We start from the raw sequence: 25,711 nt of genomic DNA, 5'->3' as shown, positions 1-25,711 counted from the left end.
CTCTCCTGTCTGGCTGTGGCTTCACCGCAGCCTGGGAGCCTCTGGCCTCAGCTCTGGATGTACAAGAGAAAGGTCCTGCTCGCACTCTTCCTCTCGCCTCCACAACAACAATGCGAGGGAAATCCTGAGAGGGAGAGCGAGGAGGCAGGCATCAACCAAATAAAGGTCATATCCACCCCTACACTCCGGCATCGCATCACGCACTTAGGCCCGGCAAGTATGAAGATAAGGGCTGGATGGGCGGCTCACTGTAAATAGATCAAACAGTCGTGAGATGAGCGAATCGCTGGGAAACGAGCTGATGACCAGTGTTTTCCCCCGGCTGTGTTTACATCCTGGCTATGTTAGACACTTTGACATCACGCCTGTTGTCACAATACCAACACATTGTGGCAGAAATAATTTGACGTTGACGTTCGGGGCTTTAAAAGTCGACCGTCCGCACAAAAGTGGCTTCATCTTTTTGATGGATTTGCACTGTTGAGGCGGCGAGGCAAGTATGACGAAGAGGCAGGGGCTGGGGGAGGATTAGAGCCGGTCCCTGGGTGGAAGCCACCGGGTCGGGAGTTAATGAGTCCGATTTGTCCGTGGTGTGTGTGCCGGGATTAGCACAGTGTCCCACCAGGAGGACGCCAGAGGACGGGAGAGGAGAGATGGCGGACCGAGTGAGAGCATGTGAGGATGAAGGATGAAGAAGAGACAGAGAGACAGAGGAGAGAGAGAGAGAGATGGTGAAATCAACAACGTATTAAGGTGGAAATCTCCAAGTGTGATCTGGGCAGGTCTGCTTCTGTGTGTGTGCGTGTGCGTGTGCGTGTGTGTGTGTGTGTGTAGAGAGGATTCAGGAAGGAAGTCTTCAGCAGCAGGCAGAAGTACTCCAAGTTCACCCTAAACACGCCCAAAACCCTCAGATAAGACAAAATCAGCCCAGACTATAATCATCACTGTTACCACTTCAAAATAATCCTGCTGCTTATTTATATTTGCTTGGACGTGGAGATGTTTAGTGTCTGATAAAAATGTTTTTGGGTTGATGATGATGGTGAATTTAGAGTTTTAAAAGCTGATAATGACGAAGAGTAAAGATGACAGTGTGAGACAGTTCAGAAAGAAAACAGGCTAGAATGAGTGTGGTAAGAGGGTGTGTGTGTGTGTGAGAGGGTGTGTGTGTGGGGCTGACAGATGGTGTTAACCCCTCAAGCTAAAGAAAACCTGCAAGCAGACGCACTCGCACTTCCTGTGGAGCTTCGCCTGGTTTCCTGTTGGAGCGCGCCCTCATTGTCAAGTGCGGCTTGTGCACGCGACTGTGTGCGCCTGTGTAATCCCTCGGTGTGTGTGTGTGTGTGTGTGTGTGTGTGTGTGTGTGTGTGTGTGTGTGTGTGTGTGTGTGTGTGTGTGTGTGTGTGTGTGTGTGTGTGTGTGTGTGTGGTGAGGTAAGCGGGTCAAAACAAATGACAGCCAGTTTACAGGAGAAAAGCCCTTCCAGACAGCAGTTAAATGCAGATGAGACTGAGGTTTTGAGGTTTTCAGCTCAGTATCCTCCTGCTTCTCCGCCTCTGTTATATTTTAAAATCTTAACCACTAGTCTCGACGCTCGTATCAGGAGGAGCATCGTGTCAAGAGAGCAAAACGTTACAGTCGTCGCGCATGGGCGAGCGTAACGTTCCGCTCAGACGTCTGAAATCTCAAATCCTCCTGCAGCACCTAAACGACGGAACCGCCTCCCGTCAGCTCCGCGTTGAATTCATTCTGTGCGTTTGTTTCATGTCGCCGGGTTTCTTTGCGCTCCTCGCCGCTGTTTCAATTGACCTCTGAAGCACTTTGTGGCCTTTGCCTGTGACGCAACACCATTGCCTGGTAACTGCTCAAACTCAAACGCAGCTAGGTCAGCGAAGGTCACCTGACACGAAGGAAGAAAGAAACAAAACAACCCAACCAACCGGTAATTAGGAGGCTCCTCATGACAGAACAGAAGGAGAGAAGACCATGGCATCATCCACAACAGTACAAATCCATCCCTGTGTGTGTGTGTGTGTGTGTGTGTGTGCACGCATGTGTCTATGCTCCACTACCTTACAACAGACCGGACCTGTCCAGATGCATCAAACTGTGAAGATCAATCTAATTACCTGCCCGGTCACAACAAGCTGCTCGTAATGTCACCACCAAACAGATAATTATACATCGACAGCAACAATCTGTGTGTGTGTGTGTGTGTGTGTGTGTGTGTGTGTGTGTGTGTGTGTGTGTGTGTGTGTGTGTGTGTGTGTGTGTGTGTGTGTGTGTGTGTGTGTGTGTGTGTCACCATGTGGCTTAGCGTTTCTACCAAAGGGACCAAAGCTTCATCGATCTGTGACCGAGAATTCAACCCCAGTTCACACGTTTGTCCAATCCTGCACCGATCAGGCATCGATCCCGGGGCTCGTGTATCCGAATCAATTCCACCTTCGCTCTGAGCTTCTAGGTTTCTCCTGCATGCGGTTATATTTACAAATCTGACGTGAATATGTCTATATTAACTCGGCGTACGAAGCTCTGTCTGCAGACGACCTCCTGATGACGCGGTGCAGTTGTGCGCACAGCGACATGAGGGCCAATCTGTGTGAAAGTGCGGAATGCATTCATCATCCAACCTAAATGTTTACACATACCGCTCTTTCATACCTGCCTTCTTAGACTAATTCAAACCACAAAGGCTGTTAACCACGAGCAAACAGCTTTAATCGGGACACGTAGACGCTTTCCTGAGACCTTCCCACTGCTGCAGCCTCTTGTTGCTATGAGAGAGAACACCTCATTGCTTCCTTTTGTCTCACAAGGCAAACGACACGTCTGTAAAGGTATAAAGGTTTAGTTTGTAAAGGTTCATAAGGCGATGAGCAAATCATGAATCATGGCCTAGAACAAATGCTGACATTAACCTCCTACTCTACTGGTTAAACATCAGAAGTACCGAGAGGAAGGAAACTCTGGATAACTGTGCAACATAAGCAGCTTAGTCTATTTTTATTCATGTGTTTGCGTGGAAATGAAGCCCTGTTAATCTCAGCTGTAATGTTTGTGCGGGTGGTCGGATTTGACCGTTTGCGGCGGCAACGGCAAATCTTTGCAGACGTGAAGTCAATAAGGCGTTTATGTTGTTAGCAGCGGTGTCCACTTGTACGTAAAGCTCCTGACAGGGCTCAACATCAACTGACATGAATACGTCAACAAATTAATAGCACAATCCAGACCGATGACACGTTCATGATGAATAGATCAGAATGGAAGCTTGCCACCTCCTTTACAGCTGTTTGAGACTGTGACAAACCCTTCAAACAGCGAGCGGATGAGCGAGATATGATGAAAACCTTTAAACGTGATCACAAATATTAGACTGCAGGTGCCATCAACCAGCAGGGAAAACAAGAATCATGCACAAACCCTGATCCAGTCCCAGCAACTGTCTCAAACACTGAGTCACACATGAAGCCAGAACATCAGATATGAGGGAGATAAACCCCTTCATGTCCTCGTCTCAAACGGCAGCTCTTGCATTTTTTGTAAGAAACAAACATTTCCTGCCCTGGAAGATATTTTGAGTCAAGCTTAGCTGAGGAGGAACAGCAGGTCACTGACTAGAGACAACAGCAGCTGACGCAACAGCAGCAACTTATACACGTTTTGAGTTCTGCAGTCACCACGTTTGGCTCGAATTACACGATGATGATGATGGTGATGATGATGATCAGAAAGGCAACAGCAGCATAGTTTCACATCGCCTATAGCTCAATTAGAAATATAAGACGTTTAGCAGTGTCTGTATCTAAAAGAAGGACGAGAATGAAGTGCAATTTCATATTAAACTGGACTATTTCATTCATTTATGTACGACAGAAGCACTGACTGAATTCCAGCGCCGTGTTAACACAGTAGATCCACTCTTAAATTGCATAATGTGCTTGAACGAAGCCCAAAAATCTACTGTTTTGGACGCCGGGTGGAAAAACGCTCAATACCGTCAAATACAACCTCCAAAAGTCAACAAGTCAAACCTCAAACTCTTCAAACAAAACGTTTTTCATTAAAGGAGGGAAGTAGTTTTTTTTAAGAAACGCGTTTTTAAACTCTTTTGTTGTTTTTTGGCGCAGCAGCAGCAGTAACAGTTCCGCTTGAAATCAGAACAACAGGTTTCAGGTTCGGTTCCGATTCCACACAGCGGCTCCGTTGTGTTTATTAGCATGTTAGCATGTTCTTACCTGGGGCAGGTCGGAGTCCGTCCCGGGTGGATGTGGACGTGTGTGTGTGTGCGTGTGTGTATGTGTGTGAGCAGCCCGCTTGGTGAGTCTGAGCCTCCGTGAGTATGTGTGTGTGTGTCCGCGCTTCATCAGCAGCTTCTCCGTGGACGCGACGCCCCTCCTTCCACACACTGACACCCTGCCCAATATATGTACTATAACAAATACAAACATAGCAATTACAACACTGAATTAAAAAAAGTAAATGGCACAAAAAGTTTTAAAACAGGCAGGAAAATGCGCCATTGTAGTATTTCGCTCTGGATTTGAAGTTTGAAGACAATGACAGAGGGGACGTTTAGCGTCTATATGCGGCTTTCAACCGCTATTATAATGATATTGTTTTCCATTGCAGTTACTGGAGTGAATGTAATGTAAATACTCACCTATAAAAGCTTTAGTAATAGAGTAATAATGTATGGACAACTACATTTAAGCAGGCGTTTGATGGATAGCCATGTGGACGCTGCGACTGTTGTCGTTTACTGCCACCTAGTGGACGTTCAAATAATTAAAGAGCAATTCCACTGATTTTACACGCGGGTTCACTTAACTTAATTTAAATTGAGTATTCATTAACATGGATCCCCGCGAGCTAAACAGAAGTTGAACTAAATACCAATACAAAGATGAAATAAATTAACATTCTTATGTGTGGGAGTACAGGTGAGTGCTTCCCATTCTTGGAGTACAACATTGTGATTTCATCAGGCTATGGAAAAACAAAGACAGCAGACGCTTATGTCATCCATGAGGAAGAGCTTTCTGAATTACATACATAAACAAACACACGCTTTATTAGGGAGAAGCGCGACAAACAAAGAGCAGCCATTTCTACAGTATATAATGATTGTTTCCTACCTGTAGTTAGAAATCATGAAACCTTTGAGAACGAAGCAGCTGCCGCCACCTACTGGCAGCACTCTGGAATGACTTATCTACCTTATCTGTCATTTAAATATCTCATTTCAAGACCTTAATATTGTATTTTGTTTGTTTGACTTTTGCTTTATCTTATGGCTTTTTGTTATTTGTTCATTTGTTTGGTCAACATCCAAGAGGTTGAACAGGCAGCCTGCATTTGGTAATTATTTTTGTATTTCTTCTTTTATTTTTTGTAATTATTACCAAACAGAGGAATTCTAAGCGTGTGCAGGTGCTCTATGTGAAAGATAAACCCCACTCCCTCCCCTGAATTATGGGATTTCTTCAATAAAGACAAGGTAAATTATGTCCACAATGATTCAACCTTATCAGAGGTTTGCAGTTCATAGCTCAGAGAGAAGACTTATCCTGGCTGTCTCTGTCTCTTCTCCTATCGACCGTGTTTGATCTGCTCCAATGTCAGGTGAAGTCTTAGGATCACTGGTGGCTGTGAGCATGAAACTCACTTGGTTTCTTGTGCGACTACACAGGGAAAGTGAAACTGTCGTGAAATTTTAATCAGTTGAAAGTTTCCAGTGTGTCTGCATAATCTATGAATATGAGGGGAGAGAGAAACAGTGGTTTTATCATTTTCTTTCCTCAGACATAGTTACCATCAGATGACAAAAGTACCTTTGATCCTGTGAAGCCACGTCATGCAAGTATGAGGAAGCCACTGAATGTGAGGGAGCAATTTCATTAAAAAGTAATCAGTGTGTTTATGTATTAATGAGGGTATTTAATGAATATGCGTGACATAATCGCAGCTACACCTAAAAAAACACACACATAAGCCTTAAAGCTTAAGTATTGAATTAAATACTGAAACTTTAATTCCATGGCTTCCTCTCTCCATTAAAGTTTAATAAAATTCGAATCTATTTTTTAAATATCCATTTGACTAACCGTAACTTTTGAGGACACAGAGGTCATGGCTTTTCTTAGTTGGGAAGAGAACCAAAGGACATTTTACATTACCCAATTAAAAATGACTCCTACTTGATGTCTCTTAAGTAAAAAGTGAAATTAAAATACCTTCCAAAATGTATTGATCTTAGAGGAAGAGAAGAGTTGAGATATTTTGAAAGTTGAAGCCCCTCCCCCCTCTCACCTTCTTGATGGTGGAGGATTGTAAAGTCTAAGCTACAGCTCTGGCTTAGTTCCGGTTTTGCAATTAGCTTGCAGTAAATTTGTCCTGCCACACAACACATGAGCAGAACACTGTATATTCTATACTACAGTACATTATTATCTTTACCATATGCTTATTTTGTAGGTACTATGCATTAAAGGAACATACTGCACCATTATGTACTTTAATTACATATTTTAAATACATTATTTTTGGAGATATTGTATAATCCCCTCATTATCAAGTCCCCTCACTGTGGACAATTTACATTCCCCCCCCCCCCCCCCCCACGTATGAGTATGAGTACACTACATCCTCCAAATCTGTTGAGTGTGCAGCATGAAACTAGGCCACAGCACTGGATGACCTCCAGCAGGACCAAAGACAAACTGGAAGGGCGGTCGTCCTGGTTCACTACAGACTGAAAGCAAGGACAGCACAGCATTCACATGATCAAGAAACTACACAAAGTCCACACAGAGTAGTTTGTTTTGTTTTACTGTGGGTGATTTGGAAGAGAATAGAAGTGGTTGTGGTGTGCTTTGGTGTTTTACTCCATCAAGCAAGCACTCAGTCCAACAGGTTTCCTATGTAGAGCGGCTCACTCACTTTGAATAGTGACATTCTCATTCAATCACAAAAATGTAGAGAGAAACCATCCAAATCCATATACAAGACTCAGACTAGAGCCATGGCTCCATTTACAGGTTGCTTGTAGTACTGCAACATTATTGGGATCGACATATTTGTTGCCAAACAGTAAAAGAAAACTCCCTTTTAAAGTAGACCAGCCACATATTAAAACAAAAAAAAAAATCACCACAGAACTTGTAAAATGGTCTCTTAAACGTTTCAAAGTAACTTGGTCACTCAACGGTCATTGAAAAAAAACAAAAAAAACAAGTGAAGAAGAAAGGTGGTATTTCCCGTCTGATGTACCTGTACTCTCCCTCCCCCAATACCTCCAACCATCCTATTTCAAATATAGGAATAAACCATCTTGTCTCTAATGTTAATACATTTATCCATACTATGTTCATATAATTAATAAAAAAATAAATACATTTAACAAATACAAATGATTTTTATAGCAGGTAAATTACCAAAGCAAGAGATTATCACCCACAGATGTATTGTTAACATTATTTTCAAGTGTAGGATTTTCAATAAAACCATTCTCACCCCTTACTAATTTAAACCTGTAGTCTTAAAGCCTCTACACTGGTGTGGCTGTGCTATTGAGCTGGGTGAGAGCTCAGGCTCCTTCCAGTCATCTATAGGCCTGTGTGCGAGCATTAGCTCACTAAAGGCTAAATGCTACCACGGTAACACAAGAGAGAGCAACCAGGAGTAACAAGTAGATGCTGATGATTCATGTTGGCAATGGAACCCAAACCGGCTATTGGCTATTGGCCAAAACGCTGGGGGCACAAAATGTGCATGTCTACATTTCTTGAATTGGTATATCTTGTAAAAAGGTAATATGAAACAATTTTCTTTTTGTATATATATTTTTTTTTTACAGTTTTTGGTTAATGTTCTGTTTTGTAAAAATCTTTGTATAACCTGTTTAGACATAACAAAAACAGATCACCAACCAACAAAAAGAAATTTCATGCATAAGTTACGTCCCACCTCTATGGATTGCATTTGTAGCTCGTCATTTTAGAAAAATCTGTGTACACGTTCCATCTGTTGTTCAACATAACATTTTTTGTCATTTGCCTTTTTTCTTCTTTTTTTTGCTTTTTTGTTAAAACTTTCAAACAGTTTCCTTAGTGAAAAGAACAGCCAGCAGTTCCAGGTATTGCTCCAGAGTAGATTCCAGGCAGCCAACCTGTCTGTTCCTGCGTGCCAGGAGGGCGCAAGAGGCGTAATTTGTCGACGCTGGCTGTGGAAAAATTGCTCCGTAAAAGGAGCAGTTGGGGAAGCAAACAAGCATCCTTCATGTTTCAGTCCAGGTCCAAGAAATCAAACCCCAGTTCCTATATTAATATTTTTTTGTTCATTTTCTCCTATAAAAGGTTGCTTGCCACCCCCAAAAAAACTTGAGAGAAGACAGACAAATGTTTTATGCTACTAACAACCTCCCAAGGCTGGAGTCTGGCAGCAGATGTGGGACAGTCAGTAGCAAGGACGGGGGTCGGCGAGGTCGACCCTATCTGCAAAGGTCTTCCTGTGTGGAGTCCCGCTGATTTTTCCTCTTCTTGCCGTTGCCTTGGTGGTGTGGTTTGTTGCTCTGGTGACTCTTGTTGCTGGCTGAAGTCTGCTGCCCTTGATGGCTGCTCTTCTGATGGGCACGTGGTGTCCTTGCCGCCTGTGGAGTGAAAAGACAGACAGATGAGTCAACCTCCATGTTTTACCTTTGAACCCTCAACGTGAGGAGCGCAGTAGAAGCGGGGCAGCTGGCTGGGGTGAGCTGGGCGTACCTTGCCTCCCTTGTTGCTTGCGGGTGGAGTGCTGGTAGTGTGGTTCTGTGTTCGGTGATTTGTGACCACAGCAGATGTTTCTCTGTGAGTGCTGGAGCCCCGGCCAGACTGCTGCTTGGCTGTCTTACACGGGGTGCCGTCAGAGTCCTGCGGAAAACACAGTGCCAGGCCCAAATGAACAACAACATCCAATTTCTATGGGTATGGATTGTATTCATGACTGCATTATTTGAAGGCTATGTGTATGTGCCTTTGTTTATGTGTGGCTGCAGGACTGACCGCTTCGCTGGAGCTGGACGTGGAGGAAGATGGTGAGGAAGGCGACAGTGGAGATGAGGAAGGTGAGGAGCGCAGAGAAGGGGATGGCGAGGAAGAGTTGGAGGAGGTTTTGCTGTGGGGATCCGACGGTAACACCACAACGTCGTCGTCGTCGTCTGGAACGTTGTTGTTGCGTTCGTCGAGCTGTTGTGACTCCACCAACAGTGTGACGTCGTTTCCTATGAACGAGGAGAGAGGATGTTCACGGAAAAGGGAACGCTTGCATCAACAAAGAAATCGGTATCTGTGGCTTTAAAAACCTGTAGCTGAACTGATAACAGTATGAATGGCGGCAAGGCTTGACAAGACAGCATAGAGAACAGGGACTGTCATTTTACAAAAAGTAGCCAAAGCCCCATAAGAAGCAGAACATACTGTTGAGTGGCAGATCATTCTGAGACTGGCTCCCCCAGTGTTTCCTGATCCATTCTCTGTATTCGTCCACCTCATGGGTCACCCGGATTATTCGGCCGAGTATACTGGGATTCCACATGGAAAGAAGTACACTTGTTAATAACGATAATGACGATGTAATTGTTGATTTAATTGTTTGAATAATTATTGATTATGCAAGACAATTGTATGATAGGGATGATCTCATCAATTAGGCAATGGTTGAGTTTAAACATTGAGAATTCCATTGCACTAAATGACAAAAAGTACATAAACTGACCACTAGATGGCAGAAATATTTTACAGCCTCTGCATTTGTATTATCACTGTGATGCTGGTGGACAAATCCTTGTTCCCATTAAGTGCATCATCAACTCTTTTGAGAACAATACACATCTGTTTTAAGGCAATGACATTTTTACCCAGAATGCACAGAGCTTCTTACCTCTCAGTCTCGTTATTAGGATAGAACTTGGCGATGGGTGACACGGCGTGGCTGAGCACCACATAGGCGTAGTCAAACGCCTGCTTCACCTGCATGGCACCGTATGAACTTCGACCCACATCGTTGTCTGTTGAACACAATAGGATAAATCAGCTCAAGGACCTGGACCTCAAAGGAATCGCACCAGCAGCAATTCATTCAGTTCCCATCTAACGCTTAGCTTGTGTGTCAACTTTGTGTACCTGGCTGTAGTGGGTCCTCGATGTATAACATGGAGGGCCTGTAGCCGTCCATCATGTTCTTCTGAACCTCGTCTTTGGCAACGTAGCAACCTCCGTCTTTTATCCTGATACCGGTTTTCAGGTAGTTGAAGTGGCGGCCGTAGAGTTCAAAGAATTCAATAAGCAGAACGCCGATGTTGATGTTGGGACTGCATACATCCTCTCTGTAGTGGAGCTGGAAAAATACACATTGCAAGTGGATACGAGTCCAAATGTTCTGGGGGAATTTCACCGTGTTTAATAGGTCAGTCTATGCAGAGGCGCTCCAGATTTTGTAGCTGGTAGAGGAGAATGTTGTTCACAGCACATACATTTCACTCTTTACAGACTACAGCAGAACGTATGGATTGGATGGCATTCCCTTATCTCGTTTGAGCTCTGTGATGTACAAGTTTGCAGTGTTGCATTTCGATTACAGGAATTAACCTGGAGGGGAGTTCTTAAAACAAAGCTGTCAGCGCAAACTGTGGTCAACGCCAAAATATATAAATCAGGTGTAAGAGCTTAACTCATTCCTTAGAAAGACAAGACAGAGTAAAGTACAAAATCTGCACTGTTTGTTTGTTGGGCGGAGCGGTGGTCTATAGGTATGCATTGGTTGAGTTTGACCATTAAGTGCCTGAAGACATTAACATCCAGTATCTCTGATCCTACTGCTACATGGCTGTAATGACAGAGTGCAACACACCTGCAAGAAGCTGACAGCCATCAGGAAGAGACTGTAGGAGCCAATCCCGCCGGTGAAAACCTCATTGAGGTCCCTCTGCAGCAGGAACTGCTTTAGCACCAAGACCAGGTAAGGCAGCACAGGGTATTTCTACAGGACACACACACACAGAGACACACACAGAGCCAGGGCATGGTGAGGAATAAATTTGACATTGGATGAGTTAATTTAAGAAAGTGTGATATCCTCGTAAAACTGCACCCTGCGTACCTCTTTGAATTCCTTGATGAGTCGGGCAGCTTTTACGCCGCTCTTCACGTTGAAGCTGATGTCAACTTTGACCTCGGTGAAAGAGTCTGTCAGTTTGATGATGGGAACCTGGGGACACATAAGATAGAGAGAGAGAGTTGTAGACGCTGATCCTCAAAGAACTCTGTGCCTGTATTTTACTGCAGTTGGGCCATAAAACATGCAAACACACACATCCACATTTGCGGTACAGATCTGATGCTTTAAACAAATTCCTCGATGAATGATGAGGTGCCAATTCAAAATGATTCAAAATCCAAAAAAGGTTCAGAGTGAAATGTCTTCTTGTAAACAGTTTGTGATTGGTTCAAACGTGTGCAGGAATGCAACAGGAACCTGGTGCAGAGCTTCTTCTAAGCGCAGGAACAGAGAAGTGGCATGTGCGCTATTTAGACGGCATGGAGCTGTCACCTTTCCTTGCTTTATTGTGATTTATTGTCCAGCAAACTGACTAGTTAATGTCACAGATCTAAATATGGCTGTTGACTGCATACTGATAAATGACTGCACAAATGTTTGGCAGACACGATGATGATTAATCACCTCATCTGCCAAATTTGGCAACGTCTTTGCTGCGGGATTTACAAGGCGCAACAGTGACACAAATGCAGGAGCTTCAAACGTCGCCTTGAAGAAAGGTACATCTCGTTTCGCAAAAAAAATCAAATCACATACCGTGGCCTTGTCCAAAACTTTGATAGAGTTCTCGTCGGCGACGTTCCTCTTGCGGAGAGCCTCCTCCAGAGTCCAGAGTGGGAGCGTCTCCCACTTTCCAAAAACTACCAGGTCAATGTCACTGGAGTGGAGAAGACGGGACGGCCACAGCATGAGTCACACACAGCACACACAAACGCACAGACAAACAACTGAGACCATCTGAGGCGTTCGTATTTTGATACACATATTTCTCAAATCACATATTCCATCCTTCTTGTTGATTTAAAAGCGTACCATCATATATAATAACAGATTATTGAGCCATTTCTAAATATACCCAGGACTCTGCTTCCCCCTTGTGGATATGGAATGTGCAGCCTCCTCTGCCTTGTGTTTAATGTACACTAGATCAACTGGAACAAACCACAGCCGCAAACTACAGGCGAGACAGATACTGTTCAAGTATGCGCATACAGATACATGTGTACAGAGACGTGTAGTAACAGCTCACACTAGCGTACGTGCACATGGCTGCACACACACAGCGTAGTCCTATTACAGTGCTCAGCATGGTGACTAGAGTCCACAAACCCATGTGACATGCATGTGTGTGTGAGTGTGAGGTGGGGCGCTCCCAGTTATTTGGTGTGCGTAGGCAGAGTGTGTTTCTTTGTGCACGTGGGTGGTTGTTTAACGGTTCAAGGTCTCTAAAAAGTTAAATGAAGGAAAGACGCAGGATCACTTGCTGCAGAACTAGTCGACCCCTTTATCCTCAAAACAAAGGCTCATAATAAATCACTAAGCACTTTTTTTTGATAAGAGACTACTTCATAAGCACAGCTGGGTTAAGATAACAAAAATTACAGCGAGTTAGAAAACCAAAGGCTCACCTTGTTGGCAGATAAAGACCAGTGCTGAAACTTCCGAACACTTGGACCTAAAGAGATAACACACACACACAGACGCGACCGTGAAAAAAGACACGCGACAATTCAGCGATGATGCAACGATATCAGTGAAAACTCCTCAACCTGTGGGAAACAGTGACGTGTCAACTCGCCTCAGCGCTCGCGGAACATTATGGAGATTCTGTGTTTCACTGTGAATAAATAAAGACACTTGCTATTGTAGACTCAAGCCTGGCGCTGCAAAGAAAACAGTGCCTGTAACGACTGATCTCTGATTTATCCGATAAGGGCGATTAAGAGTTTACAACAGCCTGCTACATTTTACCTCTCATTAAGCAGGGCACAATTTGGTCTCCGAACAGAAATAGACTTAAGCCTTAAACCTTCCATTATTCTCTTAAACCTCCCCTCTATATCCCGAACTCAAGCAGCAGTAGTAACGCTTACAAGCAGCTTAGCCCCCTGCATGTGACTGGGCTGTAAACCAGGGCACAGGTTTGTGAATGAACAAAGTGAGCCCTGAGAACCGTGCTGAAAGAGTGAAGCAACTACAACAGGTCACAAAGTTTAGACGGGTTTTGTCACATCTTGGGAAAAAAGCGGTTGGCCGTATCCAGCGCGGGACAAAGATCTTGAGAGAAGCTTTAAATGCCAGGATGAGGCGAGTCAGAGAGGCTTTCAGGCCCTGTGATTTGGCTAAAACTGGCCAAAACAAGCAGCCATAGATAAGACTGGAGAGTTCAACCTTCTGCGTAGGAGCAGTCTGACTCTCGTCTGGTGTGCGCTGATGTATTAACGTTCAACAAGTCAAAACAGTGCCTCTCCGGAAAAAGGAGCAAAATCGGAGCAGAATGGGGCAGTACAGTGCTCCTTAATTTAAGCGTTGCTAAGCGCGGCGCAGACACACAGCTCTGTATTAGTGGTCTCAGTGGGTATAAGAATACACGCCGTGGTGCTGATTACAATGCCTAAGCAGAGCAGCATGCGGCCAGGAGATAACAGAGAACAAGGGGATGCATTGTGCAAAAGCTGGAGCTCACAGACATCAGCTGGCTTTTATATTAACTGGGAGAATAGAGTGGTTTACATTTCTGACAGCATAATGAGCAGGTTTTCCTGCTCACACTATGCTGAGCCATTCTGAAAGTATCCGTCATTGGCTGTGTCCCAGTGAGCTAGTGAGCTAGCTACATAGACGGGTGCCTAGACAGCATCAGGCGTTAGGCAGCCTAATGCGACACACTAATTGGATAGCGATTACATCATCAACCATCCCTACCCCTCCCACGTAGCCACTTTGGCAAACAGCTTTGTTTTGATACTGTAGTTCAACACTTTCATAACTTTATTATGAATATTATGATCTTGAAACACTACATTAATTAAATCATTTTTATCTATTAGCTAATGGAAGTTAACTCCTTAAACCTGGATAGATTGATTTTACATGTATCGAAACATACCTTGAATAATGGTTTCTTCATGTTTATTGCTTTGGTAACTAGCAGGACAGATGCACAAAACCCCCATTGCCCAGCGTAGCATTCAAGCACTACGATTGCCCGGGCGCCCAGTGTTGACCTTAACTTCAAACCTTAATAACTTTAGGTTAGGATGAATATTGCTGAGACGGGATGGGATCAACACTCTTGCATTACCAATGTCTGACCAATCTTAACACTTGAAGGGCGGGGCTTGCCAAGAACAGCTGTGGGATTCGGGATAACGTGTCAAAAGAAGGTGTCTTAGTAGACGGCGTATTTGAGGCGTCTACCAAACGGGACAGTCTTTGTTTATACGATGACTTAAAATGCTGTCTATGTCGGGAGCCTACTAGGTATTGGGACACAGCCATTTGTGTTCAGAGTAATCCAAAATTCTGCTTTACTATTCTACTAATCCGGTGGTCTTTGAATGAGCTGGTGCAACTTATAGCATCTTTGATTTTACTTCAGCCAAGAAACGCAAACATCCAGCTGGAGGCAAATCTCATCCTGATTATCAGCACAACATAGAGAAATGTGTCACGCCCTGCTACAGGGAACAAGGAAAGTGTCGAAAAATGTCACATTTTAGCTCTTTCGCAGGAATTTCAGACAGTCTGCAGTGTGGGTGAGGCTGCTGTGGAACTGCCGGGACAGGCTTTCCCTTCAGCCCAGACACAAGGACCAAAGATAGTAGCTTAGCCTAAACTTCACTTTCTTCCTGGTACTCTAACCAGAATCATCTACTTACCAAAGATACAAAAGGTGTAAAGAAATGTCTATGGTGAAAGGATTATTAAAAGGACAAGATATCATATCATTACATATCTGTTACACTATAGGAGCATGCTAGTAAGTTGACCTTAAAGTTAGTACTTTTGAAATGCAAGTTGATATTCCAGCATTCTAGCACTCTTTGGACCTTAGTGAGTGATTAAGTGTACCTCCGCACTGGGCCACAGGTCGTGGATGACGTCCTTGATCCTGTCCACCACTTCCAGCCTCATCTTCTCCTCCTCCGGCCGTGGGGAGATATACTCGTAGAAGTCGTTGATCTCCTCATGCAGCCTGCACAAGAACAACAAACACAGCGTTGTGAGGAATGTGGAGGAATACCATTACAGAGACACGCTACAAAGAGAAAAGTCAACAACACGCCACAGAGGAAGTATAATGTGAGTGCGTTAGATGGAATTCCATCATTCCACCTATGAAACAATGGATTGCGACTTGAGAAATGGACTACACCTCCAAATACAGACACACCTAGACAAGTTGTGTCAGGAGAGGAGGCAAGCAGCTGATTTGTGGCCCGATACACGCAAGGGGAATAACACCGACTCAGCCTCAGCTACAGACCCAGAGAACAGAACAGATGTCCAAAATAATTGAGTAAAAAGGGACAGAAATGGGAAAAAAGGGCGGCGCAACCTCTACTTTCCCCTCCAGTACTGAGATGAAGGTGTGACAGCGTAAGGCAATGCCTGTGGCCGGCAGCTGAAGACAGATTGTACTCGTCATGTCCTCGACAGGAATTTATGTAACCGTCTCAATGCGAAACAGGGTGTCGCCAAAAAACGTCAACCGTCCCTTCACAAACAGAAGTTTCTATAAGCGTGGAGGTGTCTCAAGCAGTGGGTGAGCTCCCTGAATAGATCCAGTATCAGCTCTCCTGTTGAAGCGCATGTAAATCCATGCCTACCTGCAAAAACATTGGGATGAATAACTGATTAGAATAACTAGAAACAACTGATACATGTCATGCCCTTAATGGGATCCATTTGAGACCTGGACACCGTCATCATCGCCAAGATAAATGATCCTATCCCACGTCATGTCACTGAAGCCCTTGCATCCTGTGAGGACAGACTCAGCAGAGGGGGAGTGGGGTCATACTGCCTACACTTGCTGACCCTTTGTCGATAAGCTCTGTGTACGTGGACATTGATATTGAGACGAGCCTGCCGCTGTGCAAATAATTCCACAAACGTGCACGTACACTCGGGATGTCACAGTATGAGTTTCCAATTTTGTTGGAAAGCAGGGGAAAAAGGACAGATCCTTTGAGCGCTTTTTGATAAAATGTTGCACTTGACAATAGTAGACTTAAAACAGAGAGAAAATAATTCACAAAGAACTGCAATGTGGCTGTTCCAATGGTCAGATAGGAGCGACACCTACAACACACACCCTTCTCTCTATGCAGATGATATTCCTTTAACCTTGACCAAAGAAACCCCTAAACATAAACTGCAGCCATACTGCAGTGGCCAACAATAGAAAACCTACTGCCTATAACTGGAAGCCCACAGGTATGCGTGTGTAAATGTCAAACTGTGTTGAAAAAGACCATGCATGGATAAGCACTCGCTGGTATTGGCTCAGTTTTGGCTCTTGACATTTAAGACACTTCAGAACACATATCTTCTGAGAATATTTGGACAGACAACAGAGACACTGCGCTTTGCCTCTCCTGAGTGCACTAAAATGCAGAGGACCAAACAGCAGCATAACACTGCCCTTCTTCAAGTGCATTTATGTTACCAATTCCCCAATGAGTGTCTTAATGTTTGAATGAAGGGAAACGTGTCCATGCTCCACAAGTCTCCTGTATTTTCCTTCCACCAAGTATATCAATTTCATCGTGCTCTGTTCACAGTATATTATTCAATTTCTCCAGCTAGAGCTATGATCTCATTAGAGCCACACTGCTTCAATGTAGATAATGAAATGACTGCACTCACCCTGCAATATACATCACACATTCACATACATGACAGACATCCATCATATTCACTAGCAACCATTCAGACATTCACAACAGAAGCCAGTGGACAAAGGCTTCAGTCACTCCACAGCTAAACCTGCACCAACAGAGTTTATTTACACTATATGAAATAAGCTATATGTATAAGTGTAGGATTTGCAGATAATCACAAATAAATGCACTTCTTGTCAAATACTGGTTTGTTAACCCACAAGCAGCTTTGGCAGATAACCACAATGTTATTTGCAGAAAACAAATCAAAAAAAAAGATCATGTTTTGTAAGGTTGAGAGCCCACAATGTATTTAACAAGCGACAGATCTGAATTGTGTGGTTAGACAGTATAATCACCACATTGTTTACCACAGTACAGCTGCAGGCCTGTTGATAACTGCTCTGTTTGCTAAAAGGCCCTAGCAGGTTGAGAGTTCACCATTGCATGTGGCAACATTAAAACAGGATATCATTTAATACCGCCATTTATCATCTATTGATACGACTGTGCCATGACAAATATCAAGTTGTCGAGGTTCACACTTCTGGCGGCTTGAATGTTAGTTGTTTATCAAAGTTACAAGTTGTTTCCGCCTTCAGTAAACAGCTTCTGGGGTGAGGCTGAATCCCTGTGAGTAAGAATGTGCTCGGATCAGGACACACTGGTTGGATTCACACTACCACCAGAGGTGTGAGGCTTGATTCACAGTAGTGGGAATCTGCTGTGCAAACCAATCCTGCAGCATAAAACCCACTTTTCCCCTCTACGGTCCACGACCACATAGGCTCCCTGCACTGCATTAGACAACACAGACACCAGTTACACCCCTCACACACAGACACCTGATGGGTTTATTACGGTGTGAAATGTGAAGAGACAATAGCAGATACTGAGAGGGTGATGTTTTTATTTGCAAAAAGATGAATAAATTGAGTTTGCACTTCTTATTGCCGCTTTGCAAAAGACAAAGACAGAAAGAGAAAGCCGGCGACAGCTCTAACTAAGCTCTTCACTCTGAAATCTGGGAAACTGCAACCCTCACCAAGCACGCATTAGGTTTCATTTAAGGATAAATGAAACTTAGCAGCTACAATCTATTGCGACTACAACATGAGTTTCGGATTGCAGAATGCAGCTCTTAATAGCGCTACTGTGAATCACTAAGACACCACAGTAATTGAAACCTCTCACTACAATTTAAGTGGATTTAATGCCTTATAGTTGAACAGAAGGACTGTGCAGGTCCTGTAAATGCGAGTCTCTTGGTCTTCAGTGGCCTGTGAGCAGTTTCAGACTTGCATAAATGAAAGCTTTAAAAAGGTTGCCTTTATATTTCATTCTTCCAGAGGTTATCAAGTTAGTTTTCCTTGCTGTGTTGGTTTTTCCACATTTTTTGATTTAATGGTGGGCTTTTGTAAATCTATACTTTTGTATTCAACCATATTTCCTTCTTGCTATTCTACATCAAATCTAATGAATGGGGAACTTACTGTGCAATGTAATAAGCTAAAACACATTTTCATAAGAGCTGAAATCCCTGGGCTGTGCTGATTTCATTCCACAACAGCAGCACTTCTTGGTTTCATTTCACCAGAAACAGGTTGGTGCTGATCTCTACTCAAATTGGGAGAAAACAGGGAGAGGGCGGAGGACGGCCTGGGGGGGTGGGAGGTGTCACCTCACGTGATTGGAGCAGCCACAGAAATCACATCCAATGCCCCACCTTACTGGATCAGATTACATTTCAGCCCTGGGCTTGCCTGGAGAGCACATGGACCCTTGGCACCGCTTATCAGATCATCCAACGTGCCAGTATCATAACAATGTTACATAATCTGGTGGAACAGGTTCCCAGGTGGCGATGGGGGAAAACGCTGGCTGTCCTTAGCTCTTGAATTTATTTTCTTAAACCTCTCTGACAAGTTCATTCAAGCAAGTGTCATTTAAAATCTTGTCGGGCCACTTTGGCTCCCACACTTTCTGTTGGTCGCTGGGTTGTCCAGGCTGCAGCGAGCTTCATGCGACACAGCCCAATGTGTTTATAGCTTTTAAGAATGCCTACACTAGAGGGAGGAGAGAACCGCCCTCCGTAATGTGGCTGGGAGGACGTGTGTGTGTGTGTTTTAGTAATCTTGATGCCACTTTATCGTATAAACATGTCAAACAGCACACGGAAGGGATTCTTCACAGGGATTCTGTGATTTCTCTTTTTGTCGTCTCTAAATGATTATAAAAGGAGAATACAATGGGGCACAGTTCGACTTGCGTAGAGCGCAGACACAGTCAGTGGAAGAAAACAGAAAGCTTAGGAGAGACGTTTAGCCCAACCTAAATGTCCCAAATGACCCAAGAGGCCAATCGCTGCACCGAGCAGGCGTGCCTGGTGGAGAGGCAGAGAATTTTGTCTGGCACTCCACCCCCTGAATTGGCCAGCAGGAAATGGGTTTTCTCCACCTCCTTGACAGTTGGAAAGGAGCTGGAAAGGAGGTAGTGTGTTAGGGAGTTTAAGCAGCTGTTGAATCGACTCCAACGTACGCTGCCGCATTAACAGCTAAACTGTGAATGTACAACAAGTCTCACAATCTCACTCTAGGCTCCATGAAATTAGGAAAAGAAACGAGGACGCCAACGGAACAGAGAACGACGAAACAGGCAGAAGAGCATTTTGTGACGGTCAAATACCAAAAAAGTATTGAAGACTGAATTGAGTTCACAGAGGCAGAAGTCCGCTGGTGCAGAGAGACAGTCTCACTACGACAGGTGTACAGATAAGAAAACGAAAAGATTGGAATAAGTACATGGGGAAAGAGAAATATGGGGAGGGAGGGGGAGGGAGAGAGAGACGGAGCGAGCGAGCGAGCGAGCAGGCGAGAGGGAGAGAAATTGGGTGTGGCGCTGAAAAGCCTTCATGTGAACGAGAGCCATCTGTTAAGTTGAGATGCAAGGATAGAGGGGAGTGCCGAGAGCTGATTTACAATCCCTCAAACCTGCAACTCCATGTTGGGTCTGTGGGAGCCGTGGAGATGCCGTGATTTAGTCACTCGGGCTTCTTGTTTTTCCCCTTATAGCCTCCAATGTCAGCAAAGCAAATTGATGACAAATACAACACTGAGCAAGTTGTGAAGAAAGGCTGAGTTATCTTCTCCCTTTAAGTGACACTAGAACAAATCATATTTACTCACTTTAGCAAAGCCATATCCAGCACAAGCCACATAGAGATAATGAACACGAAGGTCTGTAATAAACATTAAGTTGTCAGAGTATTGATGACATATTAAAATATAATTATCGCCTTCATAAAATGAAAATGGATTCATGTATGGACAAAGCAATTAAGTCCAATAACTGCTACGCCAAATGTATTCACTTTGTGACTCTGTACCTGCCAAAGGACAGACAAAATGGCAACTGCGTGTTTGGATTAATGCATTATGTCTTCTGATCGAGCCTTAAACGTGTCGACCGGGGCAATTCCTCTGATCAAAACACACCTTTTTCTTGCAGGGGCTGGAAATTCGGGGCCTTGCTAACCTTTGGAACAGAAGAGGGCATTGCGTGTTATACGACACCGCTCTCTCTATGGCATCACCCCACTAACGAGGAACTGTTTCAGCTTGACGGAGTCGCCAGCAGGAAAACACGTCGCATCACATACAGCTTTTGAAAAAGGAGGGCAACCACAAATAGAGGGAGAGGTGTCAGTGTCTTGCAGATGGTAGACTCATTAATGTTTTATCAATGAACTGATCTGAGGTGCTAAGTATTGGCCACTGGGACAAAAAGATCCGGTTACTCAGTAGACCAAACAGTTGACGGCCAGTGGCAGTTTTGGACATGCTTGAGTGACGCAACAGAGCCTGTGTTCAAGACAGGAGCAGTTGTAGCGGCGTAATTATGGTAGAAACACTGACCAGACAAGAAAAATACAACGTCCAATTCTGCAGTTTATACACCATTCTACGCAGTTACAACACAGGCTGTCAAGAATAGTGCTCAATACGTCCTGGTCGCTTGTCTAAGCTTTTAGGAAGTAACCTATTTACTGCCTTTGTATCTGTAAAAGCATCTGCAAACACATGCCAATTTCTGTTAACAAACACAATGTACTCTGAATGAGTTAGGTAAAGCTTGACATAGTTTAAAGCAATAAAACATGTGTTTTTGTAAGATAATGTCTTCATTTATCTATGTTTCACAACTTTATTATCGCTGGCATGCACAAAGCAAGTTTTCATAACTTTGTTACAGCTATAGTAGTTATACAGAGATAGATAATTCTACCAGAAGATTTTACAGTTTTAAGAGAATCATATGCTTCTCAATTATTTAAGTGCAATTGAACCATTTATCGAACCACTATTGAACAATTTGGTTTCATCTCATCATAACTTAAACCACAGACAAAATTATCCAAAAATAAAAAACAACTACAATGATTCTGCTTTATTTTGGTTTTTCTTTTTTCTGTTTTATTTATATTGAGGTTATGTTAGTATTTCAACTGATTTATCTTCCTTTGGTGATACTTTGGCTAGTGTAAGTACCAAAGCTGAATTTTTAATTTTGTGGTAATCCATCCACTAGCACTGAGGAAATGCTATACTATCAGCATTGAGCCTGACAAAAGTAAAGAGTGAGAGCCGAGTCATTCTGTAAACAGGCTATAGGGCCACAGTCTAAACAGAAGCACTGAAACGAACCCAGAATGCTGCGTACGGCTTGCTGACTGCACCAGAGAGGAAGGGTTTCCATTGGACAGGAAAGGGAAAGGAAGAACAACACATTCCTCGCTGCACATGGGAAGGCTGAGTTATGGAGCTCTGCCCACACGTGCTGTTCAAAGCGTGTCTGTTACACACCACAGGATCAGCATGCGGCCTTGTCACTCTATAGGTTTGCGCTGTCAAACCAGTAGACGGCAAGCGGGGGAGCGACACAGAGACGTCAAAGCCAGGTCAGCCGGCCTGGGTATAGCACCGTTCTAATAATGGTGCTGCGGTCACAGAGGTGCCATGCCTGTACTGGTGCTGGGAGCAATAAATCTCCCAAGGACAGCGGCAATAAATGGCAATAAAGCCCAGGAGCCAGCGCGTCTCATCAGTGAGCGATTAACCACGCTTTTCATTAGCCTGCGAGTGATGTTCTGCCTCACAACTCACTGAAACTAGCTGCTGACACTAGGCCCGACCGCAATGAAACCAGCACAGGTTACTCTGCCGCCGCTACAGAAGACGCATGTGTGATGAGACAAGGGACGTAACGCTATGATTGACTTTATCTCTCAGTTACTGTAAGGCTGATGCTGACCAACAGCAAGTGGCTTGTCGGCTTTGCTTTGTCTTCGTTGGCACGACTCAAGGTAACGGCACAAACTTATTAGACCGTTTACAGCACCACCGGGTACTGTATGAATAATGTATGGGTAGATGTGTAAGCACCATGGGAAGAACTGAGCCACTGCTTTTTCTCTACATGTCTAAACACTCAAATATATTATTAAACTCACATGACCAAAGGCACCACTACTTTTTCAATACAGCTGATACATGAACACAATATAATACCACTTAAACGCGTATACCTGTACAGTCTAATACAACAGCCCTCTAGAGTGCCTCTATTAGGCAGAAATACATTTGTTGTAACAAATGGAGATTTTAAAAAAAGAGTTAAACTAACTTTCCCAAAGGCTTCTCATACATTTAAATGGCTATATATTATATGTGAGCTTCTGAGCCACTGTGTAAAATCAGTTTGTTATAACGTCACATTGTCAATTATCCAAGAGAGGAAATATAGAGTCTACAACTGTGGTGACTGTGATCCAGGCTCTGAGGTTTGGGTTCTGGTATTAGCAGAGCTAATCACCATGGAATGTCCTTATGCAAACACAGCTTTCCTTTTTACTATAAATGACAATCAACCAGAGACTGAGCTATGTATGTAGCCTGGTGTGCTGCTTGCCTACACATGTCCAGCAAGAAGGAGGAGTTCGCATGTAATCAGTTCTATAAAAAACTCATGATTCTTTTTTTGTTGGTTGGTCACTGCACAGTACTCATTTATCAGAATAATAAAGTAATGTTTTATTATTACTTCTATTGAAGAGTGTGTACAACACTGAAACATGACTATGGAGAATATTTACATTCATAATAGTGTCTCAGTTTTAAACCTTATCCTAATTTTGATCATATTTGCAATGTGGTGTCCAGACACAGCTTAACCTGGTTCTTCAGTAGGACTATGTAGGTCTAGGTTGGTGAGTTGGTGAGTTTTAAATTAATCATTTATGGTCACTTGCTGTGAATTCCATCAGAGTTACAGGTTAAGTCCACCTCAGGTTAAGTCCACCTCAGTTTATCCTGGACTCATTTCTATTGCCTTTCCAATGACATCCCATCCAGCAACTGGTCAGCATGTTAACACTTTCCATATAAAAGGTTTACCTATTTGTCTTTGCTTGTTTTGAGGACCTTGTATTTGCTCCTGCTTTAACAAATAGGCTCTTTTACCTGCCATGACAATGATTAACTTTAAGTTGCAGTGAGTTTATACATCAACAGCTACTTTGCTTTTGTTCAATTAACTATCAAGTTCTCCATGTAAAAGAGTAATTTGAGAACTCAGTACTGCACTTTCCTGATGTCAGGGGTTTTGTCAGAGATATTTTAAACTGCAAAAATACACAAGTCTGATTATATTGTTAGATTAAGACTGAGATGAGTTATTTTCTGTATCTGTGATACCACTAGTGTCCAGCTAGGTATGGGACAGGTTTAACTGACCACCCTTTAAGTATTTGTAGAAGTGGGCTATATTTTTATTATGCATGTTTCTCAATCTCTTTTCTTTCTATGTCTTTCAATAGTACTGTTGACATTGCAGGTGCATGTAGTTGTAACACAATGTGCATACAGTATAGCTACAGCACAAGGTGCACAGAGCATTTTATGTGTAATCTAGTCATGTCTCTGTTCTAACATGTTTTGAGACCAATGACAAATACAATCTTCAATGTGGAGTGACTAGCCTGGGATTTCATGTTACTTATTCTGCACTATGATGTTCTCTGAAAAGTAAAATGTGTTGATATTGAACTGGTTGATTTATATTGATGTTCTGATATAGTAAAATTGAAAGTTTGAATGGTCACTAACAGATAAACATTTGCGCTTCGGTTAGTAAAAGTTACACAGAATGTTGTCAACATTGTGTGTGGGGGAGGAGCAAGTGTGGGTGGGGCTGTTACACCTTACTATGAGACATTTCAATAAGCTAGATACTTTGTTAATATGATAGATTGTGATGGTCGTCCTTAAGTATTTAAACTGTCCAGTCCCGGGATACAGTATGGGGAAATCAAAGCACCAGCTTAAGCAAATATTGATTTATGAGGACTTGAAAAGGAGCAAATCCAAATGCTCTCCACCAGCTGGCTTCCTGTGAGTGAGGCAGGCCAGACTTCAACAGCCTGTCTGTCAACTTACCCCACTATTCCTTCAGAGTAGTTCCTAACTTTCCATGGCGTGCCAGTGTAGCCAGCGAGGCCGTCCGTGTCCGCGCCGCTGCCACCGTGCAACAGACTGGCGATGTAGCCGAAAGTGCTCGCCTTGTTCTCCCTTTTCCTTTTGTTGGGCTGTCCGGCTGCTTCTGTGAGCCCTCTCCAAACCACGGCGACCCCGCTGCCCAGCTGCTGGCCCCCGCCCCCGACACCGCCCCTACCACCGGCTCGGTTGTTGCGGTTACTATTGGCATCCAGGGGTATGAAGTCTCTCTGTTCCGCTATGACACTGTCCCCCATTGAGGTCGACATCCCCCGGGTCCTGTTCTCCCCGGTGCCGGTATTGGAGTCACGAGCTCCGTTTCTGCTGGTGAGGACGGCTCCTGACGCCCCGTTGACCGTCGCTTTCAGGCTCGGCGTACTCAAAGAACCGCTGGTGTAGCTATTATTTACATGCAAATAACCGAGCCCCTGTGTCGTCTCCCAAATTTGCATCCACAGGTTGTTAGCGGGTCCACGTTGTTCTGGTTGAAACCAGGAGATTCTCGGATCCATCAAACGCCAGTGCAGGCACGCGCCCCCCCGCCCCTCCACCGAGCAAGGCTCAGCTCGTGCGCAGCTAGCCCGATCCCTTGCTAACGTTAGCTAGCCTGTAGCCTCGACACAGCTGCCGTGAGCTGACGATTTCAATGCCCGTTACTTGTAGATGGTGGAGGAAAAAATGGTTGCTTTCGGAACGATGCCACCTAGACGTGACGTGCCAAGAGTATCCACGGGTAGAGATAGCGGGAGGTGAGCGCCGCGTCAAAACTGAGAGCAGGAGCCAAAGTTAGAGTTGAAGGCTAGAGGAAGAACGCGTGCCGCTGCTGCCTGTCGAAGTGCCTCTGACCCTGTCCTCCTGATCGGGGATTCCTCAATGGCGGAGCGAGCGGTGCCACTGCGCATGCGCGAAACGGGGCGGAGAAAAGCGTTGTTACGTAAGATACAACATGTTTTTAGTTGCATAACAGCATCTGATTTGTGCGTCTGATCTGATGGAAGTGAAATGGACATGGTATACCTGACATATAACATACTAAATTCGGTTTACCAGCATTGTTTGTGCCCTTATGCGGGTCTTTAATGGTACCTAGATTTTCTCACGGACCGCCGACTGTCTCATGTTTACACATCGTACACACCAGCGACAACAGTCAGTGATTTACCACATACCCGCATCTAA

At 44.0% G+C, this 25,711-nt stretch overlaps 2 protein-coding genes across 5 annotated transcripts in view; both read right to left on the bottom strand.

The window, feature by feature from the left end:
- The window catches only part of adcy7 (adenylate cyclase 7), a 38,793-nt gene extending 34,429 nt beyond the window's left edge, over positions 1 to 4,364 (bottom strand). For all 4 annotated transcript variants that reach the window (XM_076155476.1, XM_076155481.1, XM_076155482.1 and 1 more), the window contains exon 1: positions 4,239 to 4,364. The gene's annotated coding sequence lies outside the window, so the exon portion shown is untranslated. The remainder of the gene's footprint in view (positions 1 to 4,238) is intronic.
- A 2,451-nt stretch (positions 4,365 to 6,815) lies between these two features.
- tent4b (terminal nucleotidyltransferase 4B) lies at positions 6,816 to 25,416 on the bottom strand. The gene is made up of 12 exons (XM_076155629.1): positions 24,476 to 25,416; positions 15,169 to 15,292; positions 12,723 to 12,769; positions 11,851 to 11,971; positions 11,137 to 11,244; positions 10,888 to 11,016; positions 10,161 to 10,374; positions 9,919 to 10,045; positions 9,456 to 9,559; positions 9,042 to 9,259; positions 8,763 to 8,909; positions 6,816 to 8,650 (listed from the first exon to the last, which is right to left on the bottom strand). Exons 1-12 carry the CDS (start codon positions 25,042 to 25,044, stop codon positions 8,492 to 8,494), a joined length of 2,067 nt encoding a protein of 688 aa, XP_076011744.1. The 5' UTR covers positions 25,045 to 25,416; the 3' UTR covers positions 6,816 to 8,491.
- Between the last annotated feature and the right edge of the window lie 295 nt (positions 25,417 to 25,711).

This window comes from Genypterus blacodes, unplaced genomic scaffold (genome assembly GCF_046128005.1).
Source record: "Genypterus blacodes isolate CSIRO-AG114 ecotype Tasmania unplaced genomic scaffold, CSIRO-AGI_Gbla_v1 ptg000067l_1, whole genome shotgun sequence".
Taxonomy (NCBI): domain Eukaryota; kingdom Metazoa; phylum Chordata; class Actinopteri; order Ophidiiformes; family Ophidiidae; genus Genypterus; species Genypterus blacodes.
This window is presented reverse-complemented; position numbering and strand designations above follow the sequence as displayed.